The sequence below is a fragment of the Centroberyx gerrardi genome, chromosome 10 (genome assembly GCF_048128805.1).
Source record: "Centroberyx gerrardi isolate f3 chromosome 10, fCenGer3.hap1.cur.20231027, whole genome shotgun sequence".
Classification (NCBI taxonomy): domain Eukaryota; kingdom Metazoa; phylum Chordata; class Actinopteri; order Beryciformes; family Berycidae; genus Centroberyx; species Centroberyx gerrardi.
The window spans coordinates 5,984,025-6,002,678 of record NC_136006.1 but is presented as its reverse complement, the minus strand read 5'-3'; the positions used below and the strand labels follow the sequence as shown (position 1 = coordinate 6,002,678).

Sequence of the window (18,654 nt, the reverse complement as noted above, 5' to 3'; positions counted from 1 at the left end):
ACACTGTCAGTCTTTAAGGTGTTACGCACACTGCGATAACCAATCACATTACAGCATGTTTAATACATGAAATCCTTCCTGTGTTTTTGTTTTGTATTCCTGTCTACTTCTAATTTAGCAACACTTGGAAAAGAGGTTGTATTTGATTGTGTTTAACTTTGATGCCTTTTATTCATGTCTCTTTACTTTACACACTTTACACACTTTACACCAGCCTTTATTCTAGCATATCAATCTGTGTGTCAACCTATGGAAAAGTATTTTAAGCACACTATAAGCACTTAACAAAAATCTCCCTTATACATAATGTACTTGCAAGCGTTAAACAACACAATCATATTTGTAGTGGCGTTGTGTTGCTGCACCATTGTAAGTATAGTAGTGAGAGTTTCATATAGTACTTATGTAGTAGTATAATATAGTACTTACGGTAGTACTTACTTACACAGTATTATTGTGCAGGTAAAATCCTTTCCCTGAAGTTAATACACAGTTAAAAGGACTCATGAAACTTTAGTCCGCATTTAATCACCAATGTCTCCTCCTCCTCTTGTAATCCACTGGAATAAAACCATTATAAAGTGAAGAGTGAATATATAAAAATCCATTATTAGCATGTATCACATTAGCTTTGCAGCAGGAGCATCACTCATCATTCACTAAACCCAATGAATGAAGGAATGACAAAGTCTACATTTAATATCATTTGCTGTCAAAACTTCAAAACTCACTTATATTGAATACATTTCTGGGGAGCCGTTCCTGCTGACTGACAAGATATCGGTTTTTGGTCAATAAGATAAATAAAAATCAACATAGGTCACCAAACTATCAGCTTGGGGGGAGCGTCGGTCCTGAATGCTCCTCTGATATGATGATTTATTTTTAGATATTGCTGCCAAATCATCTTTGTTCACCATTATAATGCTAATGCAGATCAAACTTGAACCCAGTGAGGCCGAGTTAAGGCGAGCTCCCCTACTCGCCGTACCCGGTTAATGCCCAGGCATTACAGTGTTGCGTTTCCTCTCGTCTCACGGTGACCTTTGACCCTCTGACCCTGTGCCCTCTGCAGCTGAAGATGGTGCTCATCAAGTGCTGTGACATCTCCAACGAGGTGCGGCCCATGGAGGTGGCCGAGCCCTGGGTGGACTGTCTGCTGGAGGAGTATTTCATGCAGGTAGGACAAACAAACCGATTTCTGACACAGATTCTGGCATTTTTAGACGTTTGTGCCTCCAATATCTTTGAATTTGACCATTTTCATACCAAAGAATTACAAGTATTCAGTGTTTCCCCTTGGATTTTAGTCCTGTCAGGGTGGAAAAGCCTCTAACAGCATTTAGACCATCATGGGACACTAAAACTCTCCACTGAAACCAGACTAATGAATTTTTTTTTTTTTCATAACACACACGACAATATGATGACATGACAATATATCCTCACAAAAAAGAAAAAAAAAGGAATAAAAAAAAGTAAATAATAAATTTACTTTTTTTATTACTAATGAAATTATTTTAGTGTCAGCAGCTCTTTAAGGCAGAGAGACCCACCACACCTATTCAGTGGTAGAGGAAACTCTACATAGGGCCTTTAAATTTAATGTAAATTAATTTACAAAAATGAGACTGTTTTTTATTTAGCTGTGGTCAGGGAGGAACCTCCGTTAGCGTTTTTTGAGCGATATCCGATATTTGATAAATGGCCAATATCGGCCCAATATCTCTGTAAACTGATATATTGGTCTAACCATAATACAAACAGACAAAGGCTATGGAAGATGCCTGATTGTGTGTAATACATAAAGACATTAAAAAATACTTAACATGTTTTGTATAGTGCAGAATAAATAATTATAAGCGACGTTTCAGGGTTTGAGGAAGAGACTCTACCTGTTGAATACTAATAATAAAGGTTTATTTTGTATCAGTGTATGCTTTAGTTTCAAGATGTATAGACTACACATACACTCAGAAGCGTTTGGCCCCTAATCTCACATTAAACTTGACACCTACAGTATATTTTTATATCATAGAAAGGGTTTTTACCAGATTTGGACCAGGAAATGTGCCTTTATCCCCAGGAAATCCCCTAAAAAATCGCCTTCATCCTGATTCATCTCCGTGGAGGGGGGTAGAAAGAGAATACAGAGAAGAGGGTTTCTCTTTCAGGGATCGATATGATCAATATATCAGTATTACATCATCACACTTCTGTCTCTCTCTGTGTGTGTGTGTGTGTGTCAGAGCGACAGGGAGAAGGCTGAAGGTCTTCCTGTGGCTCCGTTCATGGACAGAGAAAAGGTCACCAAGCCGACCGCTCAGATCGGCTTCATCAAGTTCGTCCTCATCCCCATGTTCGAGACCGTAATGAAGGTCAGTATGGACGACGATGACGATGAAGATGATGATGATGAGTTGTTTATTGTGATAATCGGTGGTAACGGTGATGATGGTAGCGGTGGGGAAAAGGACGTTGACGACAGAGATGATGGAGGCATTTTAGTTTAGTTTGACTGTTTGACTTATTTGAACATTATTTGAATATTAAAACACACACTTATAAGTTATAGACTTATATAAAGAGATTTGCTTCCAAAGTGAGATATCCACCCTTTGAGAGAAAGTGACATCTACTATTAGAAAATGAATTATGGCACTGCTACATTTAAAAGGATAGCAGGTAATTTAAGTCCTTGGTTGACAAAATGATTACACGTTTACAGACTGGATCTTCTGGATTTTGACAAATGAACTGCAAGATTTGTGTTTATGTTTGGAAATGAACTGATGGCAGTCGCCTTTAAAAACACTGCAACATACCACAAACTATTCCAACCGTCCAAAATGTAAATAATACAGTTAAATTCATCATAACGTTAATGATGAGGATGAAAGTATGGTAATATTGATGACTAAATATGATGAAAAGCATAATGACCATTATGCTAGTGAAGATGAAGTGATGAAGAGCTTGTGGTGGTGATAATGATACTTAAACCGTGTGTGTGTGTGTGTGTGTGTGTGTGTGTGTGTGTGTAGCTGTTCCCTCAGATTGAGGAGGTGATGGTGCAGCCACTCAGAGAGTCAAGAGACAGATATGAAGAGCTCAAACAGATTGACGACGCCATGAATGAGGTGGGAGGGATTTGTTTAAATGCATGAGTGTATATGTGTGTGTGTGTGTATGTGTGTGTGTCTCATTGGAGTGGACTGTGAATAATAACCTAACGAGCAATGTTTCCTTCAGGTGCAGAAGAAGAAAAGTGAGAACTTGACCATGGGAGGGAAGAAGAAGTAAAAGGAAGTTTTAACCAGGTAGGCGGTGTAACATTGCCAAGTGCCTCAAGGTTACAGGGGCAGGAGTTAAGGGATAAATTTGGCGATATTGGACCTTTATATAATTTGTCTCTTACATGCCTGCAGTACTTCGACCCACAGACAGTATTAGCTCCACAATGAGTCCAAACTGTTTGTCAAAATATCTCCAAAAATCCAGTCTGTGAAAACGACGTATTTCTCTCCCCGGAAAGCAGCGGCACCGCACCGTTTCTACCCAGCGGATCGTCTTCTACTGAACTCTACTGTTTACAATCTGACCTGACCGTCCAGAACTAGATCACTCCGCCGGGAACCGCCTTTCACCCCACAGCGGTCTGTGCTGCGGCAGAGAAAAATAGTTCTGTGATTTCCTGATTAGTGAAAGTGTCGTAATGGAGGAACTGAGTCATGAAGTCAGAGCTCATTTTAATGAATGTACTTTGCAACTTTTCCGTTTTCTCTCAACTCTCCTGACTTTTTTGGAGATATTTTGACAGTTTGGACTCTCTGGAGACAATATTGTCTGTGGGTCCAATTATACATAGGTCCAAAATCGCCAAACTTATCATTCCACTTATTCCCCACCCAGATTTTACAAGCAGTTGGGAGTCATGATGAGTGCTTTTGCCTCACCAGTATTTACCCAGGAGCTCTGATGGACGCTTGTGGTTTAAAATGTGTGTTAACGTGTCTTCATGTGTGTGTTTCAGCACCAGTGAGAGTAGAGCACGAGACTGAAAGTAAACTGGAGCTGTCAGACGCCGGGGTCCGTTTGTCCTCTCTTCACTTCAAGCCTGTCAGAGTGGAAGACCGGTAGGATTTGTGAATTTGGGACGGTCCGGTCGGTTCCTCCGTCCCCCCCGGCGAGGTCGGCCCGTCCGTCGCCGAGAAGCGACCGGGCGGATTTCAAACGGCGGCTCCCGGGCAGCGTCGTGAACTACTGACGGACTCACCCCGACCCCCCCCCCCCCCGGACCGGACGGACAATCCAAAGCCTTCTTCAGGGAATGTCAACATTTGTACAGCACAGACTACTTCAGTGAACGATATTTAGATATATTATATATCTCTTGCGTTGTTTTTATTTTTATTTTAAATGTGTTGTTTTTTACAGATTGTACAGATTTTTAGTGGCCTTTGTTCTTTGCTACAAAAAAATAAAAGGTTTACTTTAATTACAAAATCTAGCCTGGACTGTTCTGTCCTTGTCTGCATATTATTGCAGAATTAATCGGTATCAGACTTTCTTTCTCAATTTTTGAGCTACAAAAATACTAAACATTTAAAAGCTATCCTATCTTCTGATCTATACTCATACGGTCGATATTTATGCGTCAGGCCTTCACGTTTTTCACAATGATGAATTCATTTCTTGTATGAAGATTCAGTGCGATAGATTTGTTCAAATGGCCATCTTAAGTTATTTAGTCTCATATTCAACCTTCGAAATCTTATTTTTCTTAAACCAAGTGAAACATTCTGCCAGTGAGGAGAGATAACTCCACTTGTTTCCAATGCAGGTTTCAGGAATTTTCTAGAAATGAGTGTCAGTCTGTTGAAACAAGTCAGAATAAAGCAGATCATTGCACTGCTGTCAAGAAAATGACTCTTGATTCTACTAAATTCTTGAAACAAGTTGATTTGCACTGGAATCAAGTGAAATGATCAAACCCCACTGGCAGATTTTTTCACTCGTTTTAAGAAAATGATGATTTTAGGACTCAATAATAGACTAAATGACTTGATAAGCTTTTTGCTCCTCTTGTCATTCGCCAAGAGACAAATCTGTGCACAACATCAACATACTGAAGGTTTCCCGGTCATGTTTTGGCTGCTGGGCGGATAGGAAAACGTGCCGCACCCCCGTATCGCCCCGCTCGCCTTCTGCTCATTCCTCAGAAAAAGAAAGCAGTCGGTCAGTCGGTCCTGGTGTGTTTGTGGACAGCGACCTTCGCCCTCTGAACCAATCCTGCTCCATCGAACAGGAAGTCGCTCAGACATGCAGTGTTCCTCAGACAAAACAAAGCTGTTCATCAAGTCCAGGCATGTTCACATCAACTTTTTGGGGCGCTGCTAGAAATAAATATTTTACAAATGTGGATCCCCAGACTGAACCAAAACTGGGGTTTCTCTAACACTTTCTCTCTCTGCTCTCTCTCTCTCACAGCATACACAGGGAAAAAGGGAACAAGTATAATATTTGGACAGAAAGGGAATGAGGAGATAAACAGTGAATCTGAGGAAAGGATGCTAAGTTCGCAAAAAGAGGGTCGCATGTGAAATGTTCCACACAAACGCAGAGTTGATTTTGCATGAATCAAACGTTACAGCGCAAAAAAAGTTGACTTCAAAAAGGAAAGAGAAAGCTCAGTTTACAGTATTTGCCGAAATGTTTATTTTTAAAAATCAAATAATTTCCCGTCAAACATAAAAATACATCTATGCAGGCCATGTGACAAATCATGGACGCTCCTCATTCTTCATCAACCGCACACATTCAACTCAAGATTCAGCCCAAACTAAAAAAAAAAAAAAAGTAAATAATGTCACTCCTCCTTCCTAAATTGTTCGTTCAGGCCGACGGTTGAGTTTGAGCTCCCGCCTTCTCCTTCTTGGTCTTTTTGCCGTTGGCCGCCTTCGGCCGCATCGCCCGCCGCTCTCTTCTTCCCCCAGTGGCTCTTCTGCTGCTCCAGCCGCTGCTGCTTCTTCTGCAGGTACGACGCCGTGTTGTCGAAGTTCACCTTGTACAGGTGCTGGAAGCGGCTCTCGCCCCCGGCAGAGGCTGTCAGGGGGGGGGGAGAGAGAGAGAGAGAGAGAGAGAGAGAGAGAGAGAAGAGAGAGAGAGAGAGAGAGAGAGAGAGAGAGAGAGAGAGAGAGAGAGAGAGAGAGAGAGAGAATGAGGGAGAGAGAGAGAGAGAGAGAGAGAGAGAGAGAGAGAGAGAGAGAGAGAGAGATGAGGGGGAGAGAGAGAGAGAGAGAGAGAGAGAGAGAGACAATGAGGGGGAGACAGAGAGAGACAGAGGAGACAGAGAGACAGAGAGACAGAGAGAGACGAGACAGAGAGAGACAGAGAGAGAGAGAGAGATGAGAAGAGAGAGAGAGAGAGAGAGAGAGAGAGAGAGAGGAGACAGAGAGAGAGAGAGAGAGAGAGAGAGAGAGAGAGAGAGAGAGAGAGAGAGAGAGAGAGAGAGAGAGAGAGAGAGAGAGAGAGAAGGGTTGGTAACAGGGACCAACAGTTCACCTCCATTCATTCACTCAAAAAAAAAGATAAGACCCAACTTCAATTGTACCATATTTTTTATTAATGGTCAGTGTCAGGTTAATGCATTTCGGCACGTAACAAGCTTCATTACAACTTGGCTAAGTGATGAAGTTGTAATAAAGCTAGTCAGATGTCGAAACACGTTAGCCTGATGTTTACATTAATATAAAATATGGTCTTATTCTGTTTCTATTATTTAACATTGTTTAAGTTTTTGTAGTGCTGACATCTAATGTTTTTTCAGTTATATGAGGAGATGCGCCTACTATACATTTACAACAAGACACTAGGTTTTTACTTTGATTTAGTGAATACAACCACATGTTACAAGCATTTATGAAATCTTCAAGCTAAAAAACTGAATGGAAAAAACTCTCTACAATATGGACAGGTCACAGATATAAAAAGGGAGAAGAGGAGACAAAGTACTGCAGATCTCTGGGTTTGAGCCTCTGTTGTTAAATGGGCGGCATCATGTGATGTTGATCGTTAGCTGCATTTTAAATGCAAAAGAAATCTGTTGGAGGCACAGAGACAAACTACTCAGCTGCACTCTTCTTTATCCATTATTTCTATTTACTTTACAGTTGAAGGGATTCGTTCCCTAAATGCTGTACATCCATTTTGGGACAGAAGTGTTTTTACCAGCCTGGCTCCAGACTCCTGAACCACGTCCCGCCCACTCTTCAGATTTGGTCGAGCGTTGTGGGCGGGACTAAATTTGAACCATTCGTGCATCGGTTCTTTATTGGCGTTTGGGCAGAATAATATTTGTTAAAATCATTCCTTAACCAACATATTGCAGAGACGATATTTTTGTCAACGACGACCGACATTTTTGGTAAAGTTAATAAATACGTCCAGCATCAGTGTGACTGAAAATAACGTCAGAACGGCCGGATACTTAACTCACTAGTGATTGGGTCAGGGAAAATCAACACACACACACACACACACACAGAAAACGACTAACATAGAATAATGGAGTGGGAACAAAATGGCCATTCAGTCTGAATATCAGGCTAACTTTTTACTCAATCTTTTAAAAAAATATGTCAACTTTTCCAGGTGGTGGAGATCTCATTTTGGAATGAAACTTTTTGTTTACGTTTAGCATTTTATTCATTTAGCTGGCACTCTCATCCAGAGCAACTTGCAATAAGTGTAAACAGTAGAAGAAGTCAGTTTTGATGAGTGCAACAAACCCACTCCAAATCAAACAGAGTTCCAGTCGTTACGTCGGTGGAACGAATGATAATGAACTAACGCCCGCTTCAGTAAACGCCCGCACCCTTTGTCAACCTGCTTCAGAGCGGCGGCAGACGGGCGGGGGAGCGACACCTCGGGTTATTTCTGTTCTTTAGAGAGCGAGTGGGAAGGTGATGAGAGGTGGAGGATGCAGAAGATGCACTGATGAGAGGTCAAAAGGTCACGTGGAGGTTTGGAGGAGTGTGTGTGTGTGTGTGTGTGTGTGACAGAGAGAGAGAGAGAGAGAGAGATGACTCACCCTGAAGTGTCTCCCAGTGTGGCCTGAGGGCTTCAGTCACTCTGGTAAAATCAGGACTCTCAGCATCAAACTAGATGGAGCACAAAAGAGGGGCTTTGTGAGTGGGACTAAATAAGTGTGTGTGTGTGTGTGTGTGTGTGTGTGTGTGTGTGTGTGCACTTACACACTGGCCTTTAAAAGTGAATGTGCATGCAACAAAACAAATCAACTGTTGGCGAAAACTATGAGCATAAGCCAAGTGAGGAGTGCATGTTTTCACTCATTTAGATTAGTGACAGAAAAGATATATGTATTTGAATTGGATGAATTTTAAACAATAAAACTGTTCAGATTCAACAACAGATTCTGCTTTTAAGACAACAAAGCATCCTGGGTCCGTCGTCATTTTGCATTTCTATTCTCGCTTTACACTAAAATTAGTATTTTAAAATAAAAAGTAGATCCGGTCTCCCAAACAGGCACTATCTCTCCTAAATGGTATCCCTCCGCTATGTTCTCTTCTATCAATAAAAATGCTATTCGGCGAAATTATGTTCTAAACCGTTCGACCTTTTGATGTAATTTAGTGTATATTAATGTAATTTAATTTTTATCATGTAATGTGTTATGTACAGTATGTCAGGTGTGGACCCCAGGAAGATTAGCTGATTGCCATGGCATCAGCTAATGGGGATCCTTTAAATAAACAAATAAACAAGACCCACAGTCAGTTGAAAATCACAGCAGCGGGATCTGATGTTGAATCTGTTCACCAACGTGTTCAATGTCAGTTTTCAGTCTATTTTCGTGTCTCATTCAAATGAATGGGAGGTAAAAATCTGAACGCTACAACTGCATCTGATCTTGAGTAGATTATATTCTGGTTTCCATGGCGGTCAAGAGCTGAATAACCCTCTAACCTCCCTAAAACTAAGAGGAATATTGCTTTAGTAAATGTGTATAAACTAATTCCACTCTACCTCCCAGCCGTCCTGTGTGTGTGTGTAGATCTGGAGCGGCGCGGCGCTGCAGTCCGTCAGCACCCAGAGTCGGCCCTGGAGGTCAAAGGTCAGGTCCAGGGCAGAGCGGGGCAGGGTCAGCCTGCTGCGCGGCACCAGCCTCTCCTCGACCCCCCGCTCCACGCCGAAAAACTGCACCGCCGCTACTCTGGAGACACAGGGGAGGGAAACACATGACTGATTACCTGATCGACTGGTTGATTGATCGATGTCTGAGGAGAGAAATTCAGCTCTAACTGCCAAGCACTAATCCAACAGCCATGATGTCAAATAAAAACTTAAAGCATTGACTATTAAGAAAATACAGTTTCAAGTGCAAGTATAGCTTTAAGAATACAGTGGCGTCAACGGGCAAAATCAGCCGGTTTTCTCACATCTTTCTTTTTAAACAATCTTTTTTCCATCTGACAGCAGTTGTATTTAATAGTCTCCATCTTGCCTGACCTCATACAGCCACCTGCAGCCTTTATCAGCACATAAACTCACAATCTCTGCTCCTCTTTACTTCTGACCTACATTAAGTGTCACCTACATGTGTTATCTGCAGCCTGATGAACTCCATACTGACCCTGGAACAGCACACACACACACACACAGTTCCACTGTATATCCAAAAATACACTTTACGATCTGAGGCAATAATAGCTTTAAACTAGCCGACGTTTCACTGCCGTGTCAAAAAGGTAAAAATAGCTTCTGTGACGGCTCACATTCACAGCAACAGTAGTAAGTGTAAAAAAAAAAAAAAAAAAAGTTGGGATCTCAAATGAAACTCGGAAAGCCAAAGTCGACACAAGTCCGAGTCCATACCAAGTGATTGTAGAGTCACTGATATCGACTAGGGCTGAAAGATACTGACAAAACAAATCGAATTGCGACTGTTTGACAGAATATTGCGATTTAAACTGCGATTCACGTCATTTTTTTTCTAGTCATACATTTTTTGGACCTTTAAAATGTTTAAAGACAAGTGATTTTGTTAAAAGAAAATAGATGTCAGTGTGCAGGATTTACTGAGTTTGAGTCTGATGAAAGTTTTGATTCATGGACCAAAGATTACCCGCAGCTCTAAAACACCTTGTTGAGAAATCCAGTTTGGACGCCCCTCTCTGTTAAGCAGCCTCTGCGATTTGGAAATTGCAGAAGTTCATATTGCGATTTTGATTTTTTTTCGATTAACTGTTCAGCTCTAATGTCGACATGTAAAAGTTTTCCCCAGCAGCAGCACCTCGTCCCTTCACAGATCTCTACCCTCATGATCTTTTCATGATCATTCTCTGGTCACAGGAGTTTTGTTGGAGTTCTGTGGCTCTGACTAGGGATGCATCGGAGATTTTACCCAAGACTAAAATCTGATACCGAAAGCCATGAGTAACATGTAAGAAATAAAAGCAAACTGTCTTGATTTTATGCATTTGTGGCACATAGAAGCCTGTATTTCTCAAACAGTGGGAAAAACAAGGATTTTATCTCAATAATTTTGTCCATTGACCCCAAACTAAGGAAGTAAGCCTGCACTGTTCAGTAAAAGTAATGGATCGGATCGGAACTCAGTATCGGCCGATACTTAAACTTTCATACTCGTAATCGGTATCGGCATTGAAAAAGTGGCATCGGTGCATCCCTAGCTCTAACCTTTACACGCCTTAAACACATAAGTCTGGCCATTTTCGACCTGGATCCTACTTTCACATCATACTGATCAGTTCTGACCAAAATCTCCTCACTATAGAGCTGCTTACATCTCTTCTGCACAGCCAGTAAACAAAAACAAACCCCAGTCTGACTCGAGTCCAAGTCATGTGACTCGAGTCCCCACCTCTGCTATGTTGTACATGTAAACTCTGCAGCAACGCCACCAAGATGGATTCCTGTCCGTCTGAATAAAGTGCCTGCTTCCTGTTCTGAGAGATACTGACCGCTCACACTGCACAGCGACGTGGCGACCGTCAGGCGAGCAGGCGATCCGGCACACAGCGGACTTCTGGGAAGGGAGGGAGGAAGGAAGGAAGGAGGGAGGGAAAGAAGGAAAGAAAGAAACAGGTTGATGTTTATTGCCTCTGCTGTGTGCTGGCATAAAAAAAAAAGTAAGAAACACCATCCAGGCAGTTTCAAATAAAAGTCACACAGAGCCAGAAAGAGCACAGAAACTTTTAACATCACAAAATTCACAAAAATCCAACTATGGTGTGATGGCTGCATAGTGTCTTTTCTTACTCATTTAATATGCAAAATTAACAACAGTAAACGTGTCGTCTCTCAAAAACGATGCAGTCCCCCTCATGGCCAATCAGTAAAAATATGTTGTTTTGAGCGCCCCCCTTTGGTTCAATCAGTGTAATACAGAAAATAGGGAAATGCAGTGGTGACATACATCATTCCCTTAAGTTTAGTCAAAATCCTCGTCTGTGGTGTGTGTGATATCGTGTGTGATGAACGAACAAAGGAATGAAAGGGGACCGATCCTTTCTGCCCTATAAAGGAAAGAGTCAGCAGGTTCAATCTTGACTGAAAATGAGATTTTGACATTTTTGTTTGTCGGCATTGTTTTCAAAAATACATTTAAAAACAGCTTGCAGAGACATACTGCTGCATTGAATGTCATACATCATTTTAAATTACACAATTATTCGTTATCCGTTCTGGCAGAATTGAATGTGAAGAGATCATCGCTCGTCTCCAGATCGACTCCCGATCTGCCGTAAATTTTGTTTTGCCTCTTCGCTGTCACCAGAGGGAAGCAACAGAAGAACAGTCCCATTAAACGCGATCATTAGCTGCGTGGTAAAGTCATATTAGGGTAAAATACAATATTTGTGTAATTTAAAATGATGGATTATGTAATAGAAAATAGGAAAATAGGAAAAAAAGGACAAAGAAAAACCTCTTACACAGTCAACAAATCACATTTTCAAGACCTTCAAGTCATTTGGTGGAGTTTTTAACAGCGGGGACAAAACTAAAAAATGAGAAATCAATGAAGAACAAAAAAATACTGAAATACTGCAAAGATAGTGAACTGTCACAAATGTCTGACTCCTGTCTGTCAGTGCCACCCTCCCTCTTTACCGCTCTGGGAAGAACAGGCTGGATTTAGGAGCTGGTGAAGGCTTTCAGGACAGCTGATGTTTCCATAATAAGCTGCTGAGGAATGTCGCTGTGAAGAAGATCCATCCGTTTCCACTGTGCTGGACCAGAGGGGGGAGGCCAGGGGGACTTTACAGGACCGGGGGTAATGTTAACAACACAGGAGCACTATTTCACAATAACACTGGGGCTGTTAGTTTATTTGCAGGGATGCAAACATATCAAGTGTCCAAAAAGAGGACAAAAAGAGACATTACAGGTAGGGGAGGGCTCTCAGTTTGCTGATATTTTGAACAGGTGTGGTGTTGTCTCTCTGTCTGAAGGAGCTGCTGACACTAAAATAATGTCATCAGTCTGTGTTTCAGTGGAGAGTTTTAGTGTCCCATGATGGCCTAAATGCTGTTTCAGAGGATTTTCCACCCTGACAAGAAGAAAATTCTGCGGGAAACACTGAATACTTGGAATTTTTTGGGCACAAGATACTGAATCTCAGCACCTTCAATACAAAAAATATCGGGATCAGCATCGGCCTTCAAAAACTCTTCTTAATTCCTTTTTTTGATATTTTTTGGGCATTTTCGGCTTTATATGACAGTTCAAAGCAAAGATCGACAGGAAAGACTGGGAGAGAGAAGGTCGCATGTTGTCCCCCGGATTCAAACCCTGGGACGCGCCTTAGACCACTGATCCACCAGGATGCCCCGAAAAGTTGATTTTTAAAACAGCAGGTTTTTGTCTGACAGCAGCTGCAGTGTTGTGAACAAAACATGTCTACCTTCTGTTTGTCAGCCTCGGAGCTCGCTGCGTCTCCGAGCTCTCCGAGGTCCCAGCTCTGCAGCTTACGGCCCGACTCGTACTCCCACAGCTTCACCGTCCCATCCTGACACACACACACACACACACACATCAGATTAGTTGTTGAAAGCCTACACACTAGTCTTCTATCTTCCCTGATGTAAACTCTGTGTCAATTTAATGAACTTTTGCCCCATTAAATCAGTGGGAGTGGAAGCAGAGGAGGCTACAGGTTTTTCTTTCAAATCCCCCATCCTGAAAACAACCATCACATAAGTCAGTTTCAAATTTCCACACTTTTTCAAGACCTTAATTTCTTTGATTTGATTATTTTGGTGGTACGATTATGCAGATAGTCGTCTTGCCTTACTAACTCTGCCATATTACTCTAGAGATTAAACTATTGTTCACAGCGACAAATATCAGAATATGTGAGATGACAAGCGTCTAAACCACAGAAAATGTGTAGTGTTATGAATATTGGGACAGTACATCTATATTTTCCCGATACTTTTCCAAAGTATTTTGTGCAATTTCCAAACTTATCAAGACCTGGAAATGACCAAATTCTTCTTCTATCCAATACCAGACTATCCAGACAATTCACCAACTTCGTAACAGTTTGTTTGTTTATTGTTTGTTTCCCAGTTTGATTTTCTAGCAGAATAGCACGTGAATACCATGTCTGTTTAGCAGCTGACTTGGAAGTCTCAGATGTCAGACTTTCCCATTGGCACATCAACAAAGTTTTGGCTAAAAAACGAAAATCATCTCTTGCAGAAATCCCAGATCCGAATCACAACCTAAATCTAATGAACTGATCCTTGGGTAAAGGGTGATCTGTCTGCCAAATTTCAACCAAATCTGTTTTTTTTTTTACTTTTTGAGATATCTTTCTTACAAACATATAGACAGGTGAAAACATGACCTCCTTCCAACTTCTAAGGCTATTAAATTGAGAATATGAAACTCAGTATATCGGAAAGGTGTGTGTGGTGTGTGTGTGTGTGTGTGTGTGTGTGAATTAATAAGAACCTGGGAAACACACGTACCCCTGATCCAGAGAGAAGCCACTGTGGATGGCCTGACGGGATCAACAGAGCGCTGACGAACCTGACAGGAAGAGGGGAAAAACAGGAACAGATCATGATGAGACCGAACTTCATTTATCCAGGGAAAACTGACGGAGCACACAAGCTGTTTTTTCCCAGCACCGCCTTGCTTCACATTCATCATTTCTACACACTCACACCTTTCATCCATCATCAATCTATCATCAGTCTGTGATGTTCAGTGCGTTCCAGGAGTTATTTTGTGATCAAGTATTGTAATTTTACTTCTTTTGCTGAACCCACTTTCGCTCAACTTGCCTCGTCTACTTCTACTTCACTTAGTGATTTCCTACATTTCCCAGAATGCCTTTCGACAACCCCCAGAGAACGGGCATGAACTTGTTACATTCAACTGTGGGTTATAACTGTCGGTGGGGAGAGCGATAGCAGGCAGCAATAGAGATAGTAAAAGCAAGAGAGCAAGAGTTTTTCCAGTCAAGAAAGAGCGAGAGTCGTGCCCCCCTTAACTCAAAACTCAACCTGTCTCTCTGCTGCAGTGCATTCTGGTCTCTCTCCTGCTCCTGTGGGTGGAGAAACTGGTCTCTCTCCTCTTCTACGATGGATTTCTCCCTGTATGATTGTTGAACGTCTCTTGGTGCAAGATGGCGGCTCTAGAAAGAAGCCCTCGCTCTTTGATTCTGAGGGACTGACACCAAAACCTGACGTTTACCGCTGATGTTTTAGATCGCTGAAACATTTTCTCATATCAAACTCTATTAAACTAGGCTGCAAATATCTCAGCATTGTATCACATCATCTACACTTGGCCAGTTATCCACGAGAACAATAAAAACACACCACCAAACAACAAAATGGACCCAGAAATGCAAAGTACATCGCCAATAACTGTTTTTTGAACAGTGTCTTAAGTGTTTTAGAGTGGACTTTTCCTTTAAATTGACTCACTCTAGATGTCCGAGGCAGAACGACTGGATGTTGTAAGGAGACTTGAGGTGGCTGACTCTGATCTTCTCGTCTCGGTCTGCTGTGATGACGTACCTGTCGCTGGGCGTCAGGGTCTGAAAACAGCAGACACACACACACACTGTATGTTTTAACCAGACTGGGTCTCAGTTGTCAGGTGCTGGTTAGAGTAGGAAAAATAGTCCAGGCAACAGTTAAAGTCTCCCCCCACACACTGTAAGGCTTCATATCTACATGTTTTACATATCTAAACAGCGAGCAGCAAACCTGATGAAGCCTGGTGGAGAAACACGCTGTTCGCTGCTGTGGATCTGGCTGCTGCGGTTTAGATAAATTAACGATTTGTGAATACGAAATGAGTCAGAAGTCTTACAGTGAAGTTCCTGACAAAGTTACAACAAAAGAAACAATTCCTAACAACTGAAATTTGTCATTCTTTCATTCATGTATTTATTCTTTTCTTTTTTTTATTGTTTTATGACTGTGTTTTGTCACTTCACTTCTATGTTTTATCACTGTGCAAAAGACCTGAACTCAACTAAACTTCACACTATAGAATTTAAATAGATCCGTTCATTTTCCGTGATTCTAACGCAGCATGGGGCTCTGCAATAATTCAATATCATCATTTATCACCTTTCAATAGAATCATATCTTGAAGAAATACTGATATTGAGTAATTGTGATGCACAATTATATTATCTAAATGGATGATGATCTCTCACAAATGAAACAAGTTAGTGAATGTTACTTGAAAATTACAGTTTGATCGTACTTCATATTACCGTGCAGTTCAATGTGATGAACAGCAGTTTGATTATTTCACATGTGATTTTCCATATATCTGCAGATATCATTATATTTTCAATTCTCCTGAAAGTCCCAGTGTGGTGTATCAAGTGCTTCCATTCTGCCTGACCAATCACAGCCTTTAAATGCTCAACGTGAAACATGTGACCACACACAAAAGTTAAGATGGAGACGCAGCAGAGAAACCTTACATAGACCATCTTTGGAAAAATGTAGAGACGAGCAAAGTGGAAAAGAACGGATCGGCCCGATGTTAGAGAAGAAAATCCTGTTTTAGTTCCTAGACCACAATAAGACAGTGAGAGTGAAAACAAGACTTTCTGGACAAATAATTGGGATTAATAATCGTGATCACAATATTTAGCAAAATAATCAGGATTCTTTTTTTTTAGATTATTGTGATCCGTCCATGTCGCCCCGCGCTCCTTACTATGGCCAGCAGCATGGACAGATGTCCCAGCTTCAGCTCTCCGTCCCTCTGCGGCTCCAGAACAGAGAAACAGTAAACGTCTCCTGACTTGTCCGCCGCCAGCAGCTCCTCCTCCGCCTCGCTGAACACCAGAGAGGTGCACCTCCGCACCACCCACCTGGAACACACACACACACACACACACAAACACACACACACACACACACACTGTTTTATAAGTGTAGCCACACATAATGTCAATGACTAGTGGGTAAAACATACCAAGTACAAGCTTGTTGCTTTGGATGTACTGTGGGAAGTCCAGTTCACATCTTTGTTTTTTAGGATGACAGCCACTATAGAAGCGCCCCCCCCCTCCCCCCCCCCTCCATCTATCCTGCACTAGGGGATTTTCCAAACAATTTCCCTTGAGGGTGGAGCAACTGTGGAGCTTTTCTGAATGTACTACATTTAATAAAAGCAATCAAGAAGTAAGAGATGGCAGGCTGGGATGCAAACCCATGCAGTTCGCCAGTAGATTAGCCAAAATCCTCAAGAAAGCAAAAAAATAAAAGGGGCATTAAGTAATTTCTGACTTCTATTCATCTCTATCGGCAACCGGTAGAAGTTTCTGTTAAAAAAAAATAGAGTCGGAGGCCGCAGGCCGGAGTTTCGAAAGCCAGAAATCTCAGCACCTGGATCAATTATCCTCTCAAACCCCTGCAGATATATTATGGTCATTTTGTGCTATGGGGTGGAAAAATCTTGCTTACTGCACTTTTAATAAGTAAGCATTTAAATACCAGTATCTAGGCTGGGACATGAACACCTGACAGAGCCAAATGCTGCTACATTTTGGCAGCAGTAGAGCAAGTTTTGCTGCTCTGGCAGGTAGCTAACCATTACTTGGAAGTGCCTTTCTGTCCAAAAAGCGGCTGGTGAAGTTTGTGATGCATCAGACACTGAGGCTGGTGGACAGAACGTATTTCCCTGTCGGACAGGTCCTGTACCTCGTGCTGACACACTGCCATGACGGTTGGCAGCGGAACAGAACCAACCGCTTGGTGTCGTCGGTCAGCGCCGCCAGCTTTCCAGACGGAGAGACGGCGAAGGCCAGGATTTTGTCGTTTCCCGTTTCTTCTGAACCATCGCTAACAACAGAAGATATAAGATACAGCTATTAAAATCAAAGTGTGTAACAAACAATCTATTCATCTGTCTGTACCCATCTGTCAGCTGAATTTAAAACGTCCTGCCCAAGAAACTCAAGCTACCTGTGTATCATCTTTTAAATCTCTGCTTGAGACAAATTTTTATAGTCTTTTATGTAATTACTTATCGTAATGTGTCTTGTACACTTTTATTGGGGTTTATTTTTTTATCTTTTTCTATTGTTCTTTTGCCCTTTCTGTATTCATTTTCATTCCACATCTTGTACTATACCCACTATTTTTATATGTAGCACTTTGTAACCTCTGCTTTTAAATAAGTGCTATATAAAGAAAGTTTAATATTATTACTATTCATTGATGTTGCATCTCTCCAGAAACAGAACAGGGACTTTGCAAAAGGCGACACATCACACTCACGGTAATGTAAGACTTCAGCATTCACCTGACAACCAACCGACTCAGAAAGAAACGAGCAGAAACCGTCTAGTTTCACCTTTTGTTGTCAGTCTCTGTGTCCTTCGGCTTCTTCTCAGCTGTGCTGCAGTCGAACACAAACGGCTCTCTGAAACAAAGCAGGAAAGAAAAGGTGAGGCATTTGATTTGAGTCACAGTGCCAATTTCATAATCCCAGACTTTTTCAAGACCTTAATTCCTTTTGATTTGAATATTTTATCTGGTGTCCAGTGTGATTTAGAGTCATCTTGCCTCACCTAACTCTGCCATATCACTCTATAGATGAAGAATATTCCTCACAGCAACAAATGTCAGACTATGTGAGATGATTTTGGCAGATTATGTCACATGTATATCTGAACAGTTCAACAGTAGTTTTTCCCATAATTTTCCAAACTGTTGTGCAATTTTCAAACTTATAAAGAGCTGGAAATTACCAGAACCTTTCCCCATGCTTGTCCAGACTTCCCATACCTGGCTTGAGGACTGCTAGCTAGCTAACACAGCTAACTAACAGCAACAGCCCAAAACAAACCACACACAAATAACAATAACAAGTTAATTTCCCAGTGTCAAACCTCTGTCTTCACCAACCTGGCTTGTTTGGTGTGAACTGCTACGAGTTTCTTGTCGCAGGTGGAAACAAACCACTCTCCACAGGTGCCAACAGCAGCCATGGCTACTTTTGCTAGCTGTGTGTGTGTCTACAATGCTGCGACAACCGCTCACGTGGGTCGCCGTATTTTGGCGCACGCAATCTACGTCATCGCACACCCCAAAGTACAGAATGTACACACAGAGC

The 18,654-nt window shown here is 41.7% G+C and overlaps 2 protein-coding genes across 4 annotated transcripts in view; one reads left to right on the top strand and one right to left on the bottom strand.

The window, feature by feature from the left end:
* pde9aa (phosphodiesterase 9aa) overlaps positions 1 to 4,453 on the top strand; it is a 43,816-nt gene extending 39,363 nt beyond the window's left edge. For both annotated transcript variants that reach the window (XM_078286197.1, XM_078286196.1), the window contains exons 15-19: positions 1,076 to 1,180; positions 2,250 to 2,378; positions 3,045 to 3,140; positions 3,253 to 3,320; positions 4,034 to 4,453. In XM_078286197.1, coding sequence (XP_078142323.1) covers positions 1,076 to 1,180; positions 2,250 to 2,378; positions 3,045 to 3,140; positions 3,253 to 3,303 — 381 coding nt within the window. In that variant the 3' untranslated portion in view covers positions 3,304 to 3,320; positions 4,034 to 4,453. The remainder of the gene's footprint in view (positions 1 to 1,075; positions 1,181 to 2,249; positions 2,379 to 3,044; positions 3,141 to 3,252; positions 3,321 to 4,033) is intronic.
* Positions 4,454 to 5,709: 1,256 nt separating this feature from the next.
* wdr4 (WD repeat domain 4) lies at positions 5,710 to 18,548 on the bottom strand. Of its 2 annotated transcripts, none has more exons than XM_071918446.2 (11): positions 18,447 to 18,548; positions 17,893 to 17,961; positions 17,238 to 17,378; positions 16,249 to 16,405; positions 14,991 to 15,103; positions 14,025 to 14,085; positions 12,953 to 13,057; positions 11,010 to 11,074; positions 9,052 to 9,238; positions 8,093 to 8,162; positions 5,710 to 6,105 (listed from the first exon to the last, which is right to left on the bottom strand). In XM_071918446.2, exons 1-11 carry the CDS (start codon positions 18,527 to 18,529, stop codon positions 5,870 to 5,872), a joined length of 1,287 nt encoding a protein of 428 aa, XP_071774547.2. In that variant the 5' UTR covers positions 18,530 to 18,548; the 3' UTR covers positions 5,710 to 5,869. The 2 variants fall into 2 exon arrangements, with proteins under 2 accessions (XP_071774547.2, XP_071774548.2); XM_071918447.2 differs by having other exon boundaries at positions 11,010 to 11,071.
* Between the last annotated feature and the right edge of the window lie 106 nt (positions 18,549 to 18,654).

Coding starts and splice junctions, on each gene's coding strand:
- wdr4 (XM_071918446.2), bottom strand. CDS start 18,529: ATGGCTGCTGTTGGCACCTGTGGAGAGTGGTTTGTTTCCACCTGCGAC. Junction 11,075..12,952: donor CCGAGGCTGACAAACAGAAG/GTAGACATGTTT, acceptor CTCCCTTCCCAG/AAGTCCGCTGTGTGCCGGAT. Junction 9,239..11,009: donor GTCGCTGTGCAGTGTGAGCG/GTCAGTATCTCT, acceptor CTGTGTCTCCAG/AGTAGCGGCGGTGCAGTTTT.